The following is a 14,318-nucleotide window of genomic DNA, read 5'->3' as shown; positions in this document are numbered from 1 at the left end:
TTCTCCCTGACCACGTAGCATTAACTAACGTCTACAGAACAGGATGGTGTGCCAAGCACTATTCTAACATTACACACAGGTTGGCCCATTTAACCCTCACAACAGCCCTAGGAAGTAAGTACAATTTATTATCCCTGTTTTTCAGCAGAGGCATCTGAGGCACTGAGGTTAAATAACTCACTTGAGGTAACATAGAAGGTAAGGGGTACAGGCAGGATTTGAACCAGCCAACGTGGACCCAGAGTCCCCACCCTTTGGGTACTCAGAAATCTTGCTGCTCATAGAAACCAGGGATTGGTTCTTTTCCCTCAGCTTGAGGATGAATCAGGCCTTCGTGAGGACTATTGTATATGGAACCATAGAGAGTCTTGGAGGGCCCTGTTTCTACAGGAGAGTGACCTGACCAGATTGGCATTTTAGGAAGGACACCATGATAGCAGTCTGAAAAGTCAAAATGAGAGGCACAGATGTGGTTTTGCAGTAGTTTGCTGGTCCAGGGTTGCAATTCTCTACTATTCCCAAATAAACCCATCTTTTGCTGCTTAAAAAAAAAAAAAGAAAAAGAAAAAAAGGGCAGGGAGGGAAACCAAGAAGAAGTGTTGCATTCAGCGAAGAGAGAAACTATGAAGTTCCGAACCAAGGCACAGGCTGGTAAAATGAAAAGAAAAATGGTGCTGTGTTCATGTAAGATGTTGTCACGGGGGAAGTGACGTGAGCGATATATGGGAACTCAACTATTTTCGCAACTTTTCTACAAGCCTAAAATTAGTTCAAAATAAAAAGTTTAAAAAACAAAAAGGTAAACACAATGGCAAAACTCGGCCAGCAGTGGAATATGCGTATGGGGTAGGTGAGCAGGGATGTGAGTGGGGAGGTGAGAAAAATGGTCCTCCTCTCTGCCTTAGATAATGGGGTGGACGATGAGGCCATTCCTTGACAGCAGTCATAGGGGAATAAGGCCTCAGCGGTCTGAGCTGACCACGCGCAGCCCTGGGGCAGCAGGAAGGGGAATGTTGATACTCAGGAGGAGTGGGGCCTAAAGATGGGATTGCATCTATCACGCTGCATTATGTCTACTTGCTTTTACGTCCGTGTGACCCTCAGTGCAGTGCGCTTGAGGGAAGAGAGTGCCTTGGCTGTCCCTGGGACATTTGTGGTCATGGAGCAGATATCCCTCAGATGTTTAGTGGGTTGAGTTAGACCTGCTTACAGGGTGGGCCCTTTGCCTTTGCCCTTCTGGATTATGGGTATTGGGGCAAGTTATGAGTGTTTTCCAGAGGCTTCCAGGACAAGAGGATGGCCCAGCGTCGGTAGGGAGGATCCAGGAGGGAGAACAGCCTGAACACGTCATGAGAGGGGAGGAGGAAAGCAGGGAGACTGAGATGAGCAGGGGCTGTGGAGGGGCCAGGAGGAGGCCTAAGGACCCATGAGCACACAATGAGAATTCAGAAAGTCAGATATAAAATTCCAGTTCTTCTCTGACTCAATGGTCTGTCACTGATTTTTCCATTTCAGGTATCGCTAGACTGTTTTATTTTTGTAAGGATGGTCTTTTCCTAATCAAAGCCATCAATGAAGTGGTAAGTTCCTGTTCTTTTACCTGTGGCTGGGCTAAGAGCTGTAGCAGATGGAGGTGACGACAGCTGTCCTAGAGTAGAAAGATAGATAGCGACTCTCTGGACAGAGCACCTCCTCTAAGAGATCTGATTAAAAGATGCCCCGCCATCCAAGGGCACATGCTGAATGCCTTGGATTCACTTGCCATGTTGTCCAGAGAAGACGCTTACTAAGGAACTCCAGTCCAGACTGAGCACCAGACCGACACATTCAACAACTACTTACAAGTCCCTGAATTTTCCAGGCTGCTTCACATCCTGTTCCCTCTGCTGGGAGTATTCTCCTTGCCTCCCTGCCTCCCATGTGCGCCTGTTAAATCTCCCTCCTTCCTTACATTTCCCTCAAGACCAGCTCAAACATATCCTCTGAGATACTTGCCCTCTTATGCCCCAAGGACCCGGTCTCTCCCTCCTCTGTCCACCTCCATGCGGCACGACTTTCTGTCACAGTGTTTTCTCCACCCTCCATCCTATTTGTTTGTGTGACCGCTTCTTCTCTTGGACATAACCTTCTTGAGGGCAGGGGACACTATTCACCCATGCCTCCCTTGCTCCTAGCACACTACCTGTATTCAGTGGGTTCTCAGAAAGTGTTTTGTGACGCAATGAACCCACCGTAAAATTTTTAATTGCCTTATAAAAAATACCATTGTCTTATAAAGAATACCATTGATGGGCATCAAAGGAAGTCAGTGGGGAAGAGAAAGTATTTTCAACAAATGATGCTGGAATGCTAGAATAATACGTGGGAGGGATGGGGCACCTGGGTGGCTCAATCGGTTGAGCGTCCGACCTTGGTTCAGGTCATGATCTCATGGTTTGTGAGTTCAAGCCCCCCATCAGGCTTGCTGCTGTCAGCACAGAGCTCGCTTTTGATCCTCTGTCCCTGCCTCTTTCTCTCTGCCTCTTCCCCACTCATGCTCTCTCTCAAAAATAAAAATAAACATCAAAAAAAAAAAAAAAGTGGGAGGGAAAATGAACCTCAGCCCTACTTTATACCATATATAAGAATTAATTCGAGGTGTGCCTGGGTGGTTCAGTTGGTTGAGCGTCTGACTTCAACTCTGGTCATGATCTTGTGGTTCATGGGTTCAAGCCCCGCGTCGGGCTCGGCACTGACAGCTCAGAGCCTGGAGCCCGCTTCTGATTCTCTGTCTCCTTCTCTCTCTCTCTGCCCCTCCCCCACTTGTGCGCCCGTGCTCGCTCGCTCTCTCTCTCTCTCACAAAATAAATAAACATTTTAAAAAGAATTAATTTGAGATGGATTATAGGTCTAAATGTAAAGGTTTCTTGAAGAAAACACAAGAAAATATATTTGCTACAATATTTCTTAGGACATGAAGAGCACTGAGTATAAAAGAAAAAATTGGTATTGGACTTCATCAAAGTTAAAAACTTCTTATTCTCACAACAAACACAAAAATTAACTTGAAGTGGGTCATATGTCTATATGTAAAATCTAAAATCATAAAACTTCTAGAAGGAAACATAAGAGAAAGTCTCGTGACCTGGGGTTAGGCCAAAAGGTTTTAGCTACAACCTCAAAAGCACAACATACAGGACAAAACTGACAAATTGGACTTCATCTAAATTTAAAACTTCTTCTGTAGATGACACTGGTAAAAGAATAAAAAGACAAGCAATAGACTGGGAGAAGATAATTGTAAATCACAGACCCGAGAAATGACTTGAATCCCGAACACGTGATGAACTCTCAAAACACAAACTCGAAAATGAAGGATTAACAAGACCCAGCTTTTAAAATGGGCAAAGGATTTGAAAAGAAAAGACAGCTGACCAAAGAAGCTATTTGGAAAGACAGTAAGATGCTCCACATCCTTAGTCATTGGTGAAATGCAAGTCAAGATCATGATGACCTACCACTGTGCATGTATTAGCCTGGCTAAAATTCAAAAGACCGACCATACCAAGTGCTGTCAGGGACACAGACACAGAACAGCTGGAACTCTCGTGCACTGCTGGTGGTCAAGTGTAACGGTACAATCGTTGTGGTAGGTTTTATTTTTTTAACTAATTAATTAATTAATTTAATCTCTACGCCCAGCACTGGGCTGAAACTCACAACCCCGAGATCAAGGGTTGCTCACTGTACTGCCGGAGCCATTCAGGCGTCCCTCTGGCAGTTTTTTTTTGAAAAGTTAAACGTACGCCTACCATACAATCCAGGCATTCCACGCCTTGATATTTACACAGGAGACGTAAGAGCATATCTCCATACAGATACGTGCACATGACTGTTTGTAAGCAGCTCTACGCGTAAGAGCCAAAACCCAGAAACACCCAAAAGTCCATCAGCACGTGAGTGGATAAGCCAATTGCGGTATGCCCACACGATGGAATGAACTATTAATATTCAGGCACATGACGATGTGGATGCATCTTAAAATAATTACGCCGAGTGAAAGAAATCAGAAACAAAAAGAGTACATACTGAATGATTCCATTTATATAAAATTCTAGAAAATGCAAACTAAGGTAGCGACGGAGAGCATCAGTTTTTGCCTGGGGTGCGGTGGGAGGAAGGTGGAAGGAATGATTACCAACGGCAGGATGAAACTTTTGGGGGTGATGGATATGTTCACGGTCTTGTGATGGTTTTAAGGGATATACATATGTCGAAACGTCAAACTGTACACTTTCAACATGTAGTTCGGGGGGTGTCTGGGTGGCTCAGTCGGTTAAGCCTCATGATCTCACAGCCACGCGTCGGTCTCTGTGTTGACGGCTCAGAGCCTGGAGCCCGCTGCGGATTCTGTGTCTCCCTCTCTCTCTGCCCCTCCACCTCTAGCTCTTTCTCTCTCACTCAAAAATAAATAAACATGAAACGTGTAGTTAGTGTATGTTACTATATTTCTAATAAAGCTGTTTAAAAAGAATTAAAACTCCTCATCAAAAGATGTTATTAGAGTTCACTCTGTAGCAGGAACTAACTGGAGCCCTGAGAGCCTTGAGCAGCCCCCCTCCCCCACCACTGCCGGCACCAGCCCAGTGACCCTCACACCCCAGGAGGAGCCACCGCTGTCACAGCTGGCCCCGGACAGCATGAGCACAATCCCGAGCAGTGAGGCGGAGGCCCCTGCCCACACCACCTGCCGTGTTGCAAGGAGCACTGGCACCTGCTGGCGGGGACAAGGAGGTCATGGCAACGATGGTTAGGGAACAGTCAGATGGCTCCATATGGAGAACAGACAGGGTTCCATCAGCAGGGAAGACACCAAGGAGGATGTATTTGGACGGCAGATTGCCATAGAGAGTAACCCCAGGAAGGGTCCTTTCGGTGTAGGAGATGGCGAGACGGTGAAGTTGGGTACTGTTGGAGGAGAAAGTGTGTGAGGCAGCAGGTGTTAAGGCCCTGGTGGAGTTCAGCACAAGCCAGTACATCTGTAGGGGAACACAGCCACTGTGAATGCTGTCCCCGTCTACGGCTAGACCTCCATGCAATCACCAGCAGGATCCCACCTAGTGAGAGTGGGGGAAGGAATGAGGGGTCAGAAGGTGCCCCTGAAGGTCAGGCCCCGCAGCATTGGGCCCGGTGCAGGCAACAGTCCCTACCTGTGTACAGGCAGAGACCCGCCATACCACACCAACCCTCCTGCGCAGGGAGAATGGATGGAGGGGGTTGACAAGCAGGGCGCAGAACCAGGTACGCCAGTGAGAGAATCTGTATTGGGGGAAAATCAAGATGAGAGCCAAGGTCAGCAGCCACCTCATCCCCGCAACTTCTGTTACTAATGCAAACGCCCAGAAAACCTAAGCCATAAGATGGCAGAGGGACAAAAGCAGCCACAATTCAGGTGAGACTTCCTTCCTGGTTCCCAAGGCGGAGCAGGGCGGGGCTGAGTAAATGCAGGCTTACCAACTCTTCCACCGCCCGCTTCAGTCCTCTGACAAGACGTGATCAGAAAAAATAAACCACCTGGACTACACCAAGATAAGAGGTGCACGGTGAAGGAATGCTTCGACAAAATGACAAGGCAGCCTAGGGAATGGGAGAAGGTATCTGCAAATGATACACCTGACAAAGAGTTTGGATCCAAAATAAACAACGGACTGATACAACTCAACACCCAAAACCAAATAATCCAATGACAAACTGGGCAGAAGACATGAACAGACATTTCCCTAAAGAAGACATCTAGACGGTCAATTGACACATGCAGAGATGCTCAACATGACTCATCATCAGGGAAATGCAAATGGAAACCACAATGAGATATTGCCTCGTACCTCTCAGAATGGCTAGGCTCAAAAAGACAGTAATAACAAGTATTGGCAAGGACGTGGAAAAAAAGGAACCCTCGTGCACTGTTGGTGGGAATGCAAACTGGTGCAGCCACTCTGGAAAACAGTATGGAGGTTCCCCAGAAAATTAAAAATAGAACTACCCTATGACCCAGCAATTGCACTAGTGGGGATTTAACCAAAGAAAATGAAAACACTAATTCAAAAAGATATACGTACCTCTCTGTGTTTACTGCAGCATTATTTACAGTAGACAAATTATGGAAGCAACCCAAGTGTCCATCGACTGATGAATGGATACAGAAGATGTGAATATTACTCAGCCATAAAAAGAGAATGAAATCCTGTCATTTGCAACAACATGGATGGAACTAGAGAGTATTATGCAAAGTGAAATAAGTTAGAGAAGGACAAATACCATATGATTTTGCTTATATGTGGATTTTAAGAAACAAAAACAAACAAAGAAAAAAGAAACAAACAGACTCTTAAATACAGAAAACTGATTGGTGGTTGCTGGAGGGGAGGGAATTGGGGGACGGGGGAAATAGAAATGATTATGAAATCCCAGCAGTAAGGGGCAAATGAAAGATCGGAGCTGAAGACCTTGTTTTTCTACTGTTGACCAGACAACTGGAACTAGTGTCACTATTTATGCCAGCATCTGGTTTTTTTTAATGTTTATTTATTTAAAAAAATTTTTAAATGTTTATTGAGAGAGAGAGAGAGACAGACAGCATGAATAGGGGAGGAACAGAGAGAGAGGGAGACACAGAATCAGAAGCAGGCTCCAGGCTCCGAGCTGTCAGCACAGAGCCCGACGCAGGGCTCCAGCTCACAAATCCAGAGATCATGACCTGAGCCGAAGCCGGACGCTTAACCAGCTGAGCCACCCAGACACCCCTGTTTGTTTGTTTATTTTGAGACAGAGTGCAGAAGCAGGAGTGGGGCAGAGAGAGGGGGGAAGGGGGAATCCCTAGCAGGTTCTGCACTGTCAGGGCAGAGCCCCATGTGGGGCTCAATCTCATCAAATGCAAGATCATGACCTAAGCAGAAATCAAGAGTTAGATGCTCAACCGACTGAGCCACCCAGGTACCCCTGATTTTTATTTTTACCTGAAGATGTCTCTTTTTGGTAATACCAAATGGGTTTTTCAAAAAGCCTTTTTTTTCCAATATACTTTTTTAATGGTTTTAAAATTGTTTCGTATCTAGCCAAGTTGAGATTTTTAAGCACCTCATTTTTAATTTGCAATAAAACATTACAACTTGATTTTTTTCAGAAAGTCAACAAAATGCAAGCACCTGTTAATAAAGTTCTTCTTCTTTTTTTTTTTTAATGTTTATTCATTTTTGAGAGAGAGAGAGCAAAGGCAGGGGCAGAGAGAGAGAGGGAGGCACAGAATCTGAAGCAGGCTCCAGGCTCCAGGCTCCAAGCTGTCAGCACAGAGCCTGAATAACGCCCTTAAAAATAATAATACTTATCTTTGGGGCGCCCGAGTGGCTCAGTCAGTTAAGCATCCAACATCAGCTCAGATCATGATCTCACGGTTCGTGAGTTCGAGCCCCACATCGGGCTCTCTGCTGTCAGCACAGAGCCCACTTTGGATCCTCTGTCCCCTCTCTGCCCCTCCCCTGCTCATCCTCTCTCTCTCAAAATAAATAAACTTAAAATATTACTACTACTACTGATTGTCTTTGTTATTATAAAGATACAATTAAGAAAATTAAAAAGCAAGTCATAGACAACCATAAACATGGGGTCTCTCACCTGGCCTGAAATTCGAGTAGATTTCATACTAGGGTTACAATCAGTCTCTACTTGCTATGGACTGAATGTTTGTGTCCCCACAAAATCCGGGTTGAAATCCTAATCCCCATTGTGATGATAGTGGGAGGTGGGACCTCTGGGAGGTGTTTAGGTCATGAAGACGGAGCCTTCATCAAGGACAAGGGCAAGGGATTAGTGCCCTTATATGAGGCCTAGGAGAGCTCCCTCAACCCTTCTGCCATGTAAGGACACACCGGGAAGGTGGCAGGCAGGAAATCTGTGAACCAGGAAACAGGCCCTTAGCAGGCACTGCATCGGCCAGGTTCTTGAAGTCTTTGGAAATCTTAGATTTCCAGCCTCCAGGACTGTGAGAGATAAAGGTTCATCGTTTGTGAGCCATCCAGTCTATGGTATTTTGTTATAGCAGCCGGAACAGACAGAGGCACTGCTAAGGTCCAGATGGAGCCTTTCTTCAAGTGGCTGACCAGAGTTTTCAGTAGAACTTTCTTCATCTCATTTTGAATAACTGAGTGCTGGCACAGGTCTTTAGAGTTTGCAGATATGACCAGGAGAACAGATAGTATGCAATCACCACAACCATCTGGAATATTTAAAAAACCAGGAAATAAGTCCAAAAACGTTTAGGCAGAAAATCGAGTTCTGCTTCTTTACATATGATCTTGACCAACTCCTGTACAAAAATGGGAAATATGAAGCATTTTGAGACATCTTTTTTGTGTCATGAGCTTTAAAAGGACTCATGTTTCCTGGTATGAACCCCAAGAGACCCCGAAACACACTCCCGTCCGCCCTCAGGCTGAGCTCCCTCTTTCCGCCCCTCTCTTCTTCCCAGGACGATACCAGCAAGCAAACCACCTGTCTGAAGACGGAGATCTCCCACGGAGGCGACTTCGCAGCCTTCCTCCTACAAGGCAAGATTAACCAAAGGTGGTTGAGAAGGTTCAGATGTGTAGTCTCTTGCAGACGACCACCTTTTTTCCAAACGTTTTATTTAGAAATTATTTACAGAAACGTTGCAAAGATTTACAGAAGAGCTACAAAGATAGGTACAGAGTTCCCCTGCACCCTTCGCCCAGCTTCCCCAATACCGACATTTAATGTGACCATTTGTCAAAATTAAGCAATGACATTGGTATAATACTATTAACTAAAGGTTTTTTTTCCCCCCAGATTTCGCCAGTTTTTCCACTAATAGTTCTGTTCCAAGGCTCAGTTCAGGATATCATATTATATTTACTCATCGTGTCTTCTTAGTCTACTCCCATCTATGACAATTTCTTGGTCTTTGTTTTTCTTGACCTCGACGCTTTTTTGAAGAATACCGATTCGATATTTTGCACAATGTCTCTCAATTTCAATTTGCCTGATATTTTTCTCATGATTCAACTGGGGCTAAGGATTTGGGGGAGATGCCACAGGGGCAAAGTGCTCTCGTCACTGTATATCAGGGTGTATGTGCTAGCGACATCACCTGCCCAACAGGTGTCTGCCAGATTCCTCCATTGATAAAACACTTCCCTTCCCGTACTCTGTTAGAAGCAAGTCACTATACCTGGACCACACTCTGGGGCAGAGGATTGAAGCCTCTCTACCTCTTTGAGGTAGGAGGATCAAAGAATTTGGGGGCATATATTGAAACCACCACAGTAATGATAAACACGAGGCAACGCACGTATCCTGGGTCCCCTTAAAGGATGGTCACCAGTTCCAGCATTCATCCTTGGATCCTACCTGCTGTAATCATTACTATGGTGATAGGACATATTTTATTCAAGTGACTGTTTGCTTGATTTTTAACTTTGGGCCTCTATTTATATTCTTGCCCCGGGCCCCTCAAATGTGAAGTGCTTGAGAGAAAGCGTATACTTCATAATGTTTTATGCATCAAAGGAAGCTTTTATACTCTTTAGTAGTTCCTGGGGCTGCCCCAACCAAGCACCACAAACCGGGTGGCTCAAAACCAAAGATATTTATTCTCTCACAGGACTGGGGGGCGGAAGTCTGAAACCCAGGTGTCCAGATGATTACTTTCTAGAGGAAACACTGAGCCAGATGTCCACACCATGGGAACGCAAGCCTTCCCAGGTTGACAGGAATTCCAGATAGGAGCTGAGTGCGTTTCTATGATGAGTTAAAGCCCCACAGCCACTTCCGTGGGTTGTGACCTCCTCTAATATCAGCCCCAAGAATGCTCTTGAGCGATCTCTCCCAATTCTAGCCCTCAGCCGTGCCCCTCTCAGTTACTGAGGCTGTTTATACCACCGTCCTCCCCAGACGGGAAAAGCTGTGGGACAGAATGTCACTGAAATTTACCATTTGGAGCCTAGAAAACATGGGGACCGGCCAGAGCAGGCAGCTTGGTTAAAAAACGGTCATCTCAGCGCTGTGAGTGGGAGGAGCCCTGTTTCCTTCAGGTGGCAGAGGCCCATAGGTCGGGGCTCACCAGCTCTCCAGGAGCAAGGACTTGCAATGACATCTCCTTCCGTTTGTCAAAGTTGCCGTTCCGAGGGCGCCAGCAGGTCTCTGGGCCAGGGGTTCTGAGAAGACAGGCCATCCCTCACAGGCGACTTCTCGCCTGCTCGTGATTGCTCAACGGGTCCGTGGTTTCCCAATGCAGGAGCCGGAGAGATTTGGCTGGATGTGTACAGATTGCCCAAGGAGTCTTGGCTCAAGGAAGTGGAGCACCCCCAACTTGCTATAAATCCAAAGAAGAAAGTCAGACAGTTGCAACTGGTAGGAGACCTCTCCCTTTCCCACGGATAGGTTTCTCCCTACCCTTGACCCACATCCAAACTAAATCCTCCTTGGAATTTCAAGATGAAGGGGGCCCTACAGAGGCTGTAGGAGAGGACAGCAGGTGCTCCGGCCCACGACTCCAAAGTCGATTTGCTTTGGTTAAAATGAGATATTAAAAAATAGAGGTGTCTTCAGCAGTGGGAGCCCCACTCTGTCTCTGGTCTGAGAGTCGCCTCTGCACCAAAGCCACTCCCAGGCATTTCGGGGGGTGGGGGGTCATCTTTTATCCTGACTCCTGCCTCATTGGTAATTTTTTTCCCCATCTGGGCTGAAATAATCCTTTCATGCCTTGCATTCCACTGAATTTCCCAGATTATGGTATAAACAGGTTGTTCTTGATATATGGGAATACAGTATATATATTTTTCACATTCTTAGAAATCAGGAGCTCTACCATTTCAGTTTATTTATTTTTATTTTTTAGTTTTTTTTAAGTAATCTCTATGTCCAGCATAGGGCTCGAACTCACAACCCCGAGACCTCGAGCTGCATGCTCTACCAACTGAGCCAGCACAGGCCCCCACTTCAGTTTAATTATATGTGGACCTTGTGCTGTGTCTTTAAAATATAGTTCCTCAGTAAATATTATTCTGAGACCTGATCTGCTCATCCATCCAATATGCACTTACTAGTTTTTAACCAGCAACAATTATTAATTGGGTCAGCTTTTAAAACACACTGTATCAGGTGCAAAAGACTTATGAACTTATTAATATAGGAGAGTGAGTTTGAGACTCACATTCACCACTGAGTTCACTGAGTGGCTTCAAACAAATGCCTTTTCTCCCCAGTGAATGTCTTCAAAGAGGGGTGTAGTCCTGATCACTGGAAGAGTTACCAGCCCAGAGATCTTCCTCCTCTAAACTCTTACAGAATTTATTTCTTATACCTCTTTTTTGGCATTTCCCCATATACTACCTTGAATTTTAGTTATCCTTTGGTGCATGAAAGGTTTTTTTTTTTTTTAAATGAACTAGATGATAATTTTCTGGACTGTTAAGAACACACCTTCTACTCCTTATTAACCAACCACACAGTATCATACTCCGTATCCAAAAGATACATTTTTTTGAGGGCTTAATTTATTATCCAACTGGGAAAACTACCTTGCAAAGGGGATGTTTCTCACCATAATTCACTCATTTCCATAATTGAGAACCAACCAAATAACACCAGTCCCAGGGGTAGTCCTGGTACTGTGACTTACATGTAGAGTTGGTTAAATAAAATTGCCAACATCGCCAATATATTTTGCCAATCAGGAATATTCACTTCGACTTAGATTTTTACACTGGCTTCCTGACTGATCTCCTTACCTCTGTTCATTCATTTTTGCTCGTATCGTTATTTCCAGTTTCCCCTACTACATTTTAAGATCTTAGACAGTAGGGATCGTGTGTTAAAAATCCTGCAGGCCAGAGGACCACACAAATATCGGTCCTCTGTTTCTTTCTACAGGTCACTACCGCCAACAGTAACAGGGGAAGAAAGAGATTCAGAGGAGGTGGGGGGGACGGACATCAAGCCTATTGTGAATTAATTTCTCACTTTTTTCCTCAGCATACTCCTGATTCTGGGACTTCAGATAATTTGGAAATGGTAAGGAACTTTACGTATTTTTTTAATGTTTATTTTTGAGAGAGGGAATGAGGCAGAGCGTGAGCAGGGGAGGGCCCGAGAGAGGGAGACACGGCATCTGAAGCAGGCTCCAGGCTCCGAGCTGTCAGCACAGAGCCCAACGCAGGGCTCGAACCGTGAACCGTGAGAACATGACCTGAGCCGAAGTCGGACGCCCAACCGACTGAACCACCCGGGCGCCCCAATGGTAAGGAACTTCAAAGAAAATCTCCAGGGAGACAGATTCAAGTCGCATGCTATAGATTTTTATTTTGACTTGAAATTTACTTTAAATATCAAGTATACTAGTGAAATGTTCCAACAGGGCACTCTTTTCAGATACTCTGTGACTTAATCTCATGCCTCATCCATGGAGAGTTGTCCCCTATCCTTGAGGATAATTGACCCAAGTCAGTTGTCCAGAGATAGATTTCCAAGAAGACACGGGGGGTTAAATTTCAGGGCCCCTCACTTGTATGGCCCCTTCCAAGGCCCTGTGAGGGGTCTGACCAATGTGTTCACATGTATTTTTTTGTAAAATTAGCAAAAGTAATATTTTAACCAGTCACTTAGGAACACTGTCTGTTTTCACTCAAACTTCCCCTGTCACATTTCCCCCCATATTGGGTGGTATTAGGGTGGCTATGGGCATTTTGTGTTGAAAATTTTGTGTTCTTTCTTTTACAGAGACCCCTAAAATGTATATACTCAGGTCCCATGAAACCCAATTTGCCCCTGCCAAAATAACAGCCCATTCCACCAAGCCAAGTTTCTTGGGGGGCTTCATCTCTGTATTGGGATACCTTAGAGAATAGAGTGGCTTCCCCGGGGCGGGGGGCTTCCCAGCTCTCCCTTTGAGGCCGAGAGCATACCATGCTTTCCAGTGTGTGTGTGTGTGGGGGGGGGGTGTGTGTGTGTGCGCAAACTAATGAAATACAATGGCATCTCATGTAATTTTCACTGATCTCTTCATATTTTTTATTGGCCACTGAGGTTTTCTTTGAATTGCCTGCCTGTATCACTTGCTTGTTATATATTTTCTTCCAGTTTGTTGTTTCCCTTTTTCCTTGGTTTATGTGCTTTTCTGTTGTAAAGAAGTTATAAGTTTTGATGCAGTTGGAGTTTCCTTTTTTTTTTTTTTTTTTTATACCCATCGCACGTAAGTAGGCTTTCCCTACCTCAAGGTTATAAATAAATTCTCCTGTGGTTTCTTCTAATAATCTCAGAGTTTCATTTTTGACATTTCCCTCTTTAATTCATAGGGGAGTGTCTTTTGTGAACAGAGTGAGGAAGGAGCCAACATTAATCTGTTTTTTTTAAGTAGCCAATTGTCACACAAATATTTTTGAGTCATCTTTTCCCATTTATTTTGAAATGTGACCTTTTATCATTCCTATTTTATTTCTATGTTCTTTATCCTATTCCATTAAAATACTCATCTGCCTGCACCAAGACCTTAATGAACTTTGGAGCAAAACTGCCAGGATTCTAATCTCGTCAATGCCACGTGCTAGCGGGGTGACCTTATTGTGTATTTTCTGTTCTATTTTCCATATTTTTGTTGTTGTTCTACCTTTGGGGAGAGCTCATCTGCTCAGTGTCTCCACTCTCTGAGTTTTTCATTTTTGCTATCATATTTTCATTTACAAGAGCCTCCCCTTTTTCTTTATGTTCTCTTTTCTTTCTTTCATAAATGTTAATGACTTTCCTAAAAACATTTATGATAATTTTTGATGTTTCTTCTCCATGTTTGGTCTATTTCCCCAAAGTTGCTTTTTTCCCTACTATTCGTTTTGGTCTCTGTCTTTCCAAACAGATACTTTCTTCAGTTGGCTCTCTACTCCTATCTAAAGGTAGGGGTTACTGAGAAACTGACAGGAAGCCAGCCCTGTGGGCATGGGTGGGGCTTGTTAACTGGTTTTGCTAAAGGGTACCCCAGCTGGGCTGCAGTGTTGGGACATGCTCCTGTCTGTGTCTTGAGACTACAGGTTCCCCTTGCTGTCCTTAAGTAGAGTGTGCCTATGAAACACCTTTCTAAGCCAACATGGGGTAAAGTGAAGAAGCAATTACCACTAACTTACGTGGGACAACGTTTGAGCATTCCCAGACCCCCCAAATAACCTCTCTTAGGCATGCTAATGTATGTACAAGATAAATCGACAGGAAGCACAGATGCTCACAGACACCGGGGAAAGCTATGGCGCGTGGCGCCCACAGGCTGGGTGCAGCTCCCC

At 44.8% G+C, this 14,318-nt stretch overlaps 1 protein-coding gene and 1 long non-coding RNA gene across 7 annotated transcripts in view; one reads left to right on the top strand and one right to left on the bottom strand.

Moving 5' to 3' along the window:
• Positions 1 to 14,318, top strand: part of WDR93 (WD repeat domain 93) — a 49,632-nt gene that overhangs the window by 9,080 nt on the left and 26,234 nt on the right. For all 3 annotated transcript variants that reach the window (XM_045452356.1, XM_045452355.1, XM_045452357.1), the window contains exons 4-7: positions 1,516 to 1,580; positions 8,504 to 8,582; positions 10,289 to 10,404; positions 12,028 to 12,066. In XM_045452356.1, the coding sequence (XP_045308312.1) occupies positions 1,516 to 1,580; positions 8,504 to 8,582; positions 10,289 to 10,404; positions 12,028 to 12,066 (299 nt within the window). The remainder of the gene's footprint in view (positions 1 to 1,515; positions 1,581 to 8,503; positions 8,583 to 10,288; positions 10,405 to 12,027; positions 12,067 to 14,318) is intronic.
• LOC123584477 overlaps positions 7,887 to 14,318 on the bottom strand; it is a 39,653-nt gene continuing 33,221 nt past the window's right edge. For 3 of the 4 annotated variants that reach the window (XR_006705454.1, XR_006705457.1, XR_006705456.1), the window contains one exon: positions 7,887 to 10,366. This is a non-coding gene — a long non-coding RNA (uncharacterized LOC123584477). The remainder of the gene's footprint in view (positions 10,367 to 14,318) is intronic. The other variant, XR_006705455.1, reaches the window with a different exon arrangement.

This window comes from Leopardus geoffroyi, chromosome B3, assembly GCF_018350155.1.
Source record: "Leopardus geoffroyi isolate Oge1 chromosome B3, O.geoffroyi_Oge1_pat1.0, whole genome shotgun sequence".
Lineage (NCBI taxonomy): Eukaryota > Metazoa > Chordata > Mammalia > Carnivora > Felidae > Leopardus > Leopardus geoffroyi.
This window is presented reverse-complemented; position numbering and strand designations above follow the sequence as displayed.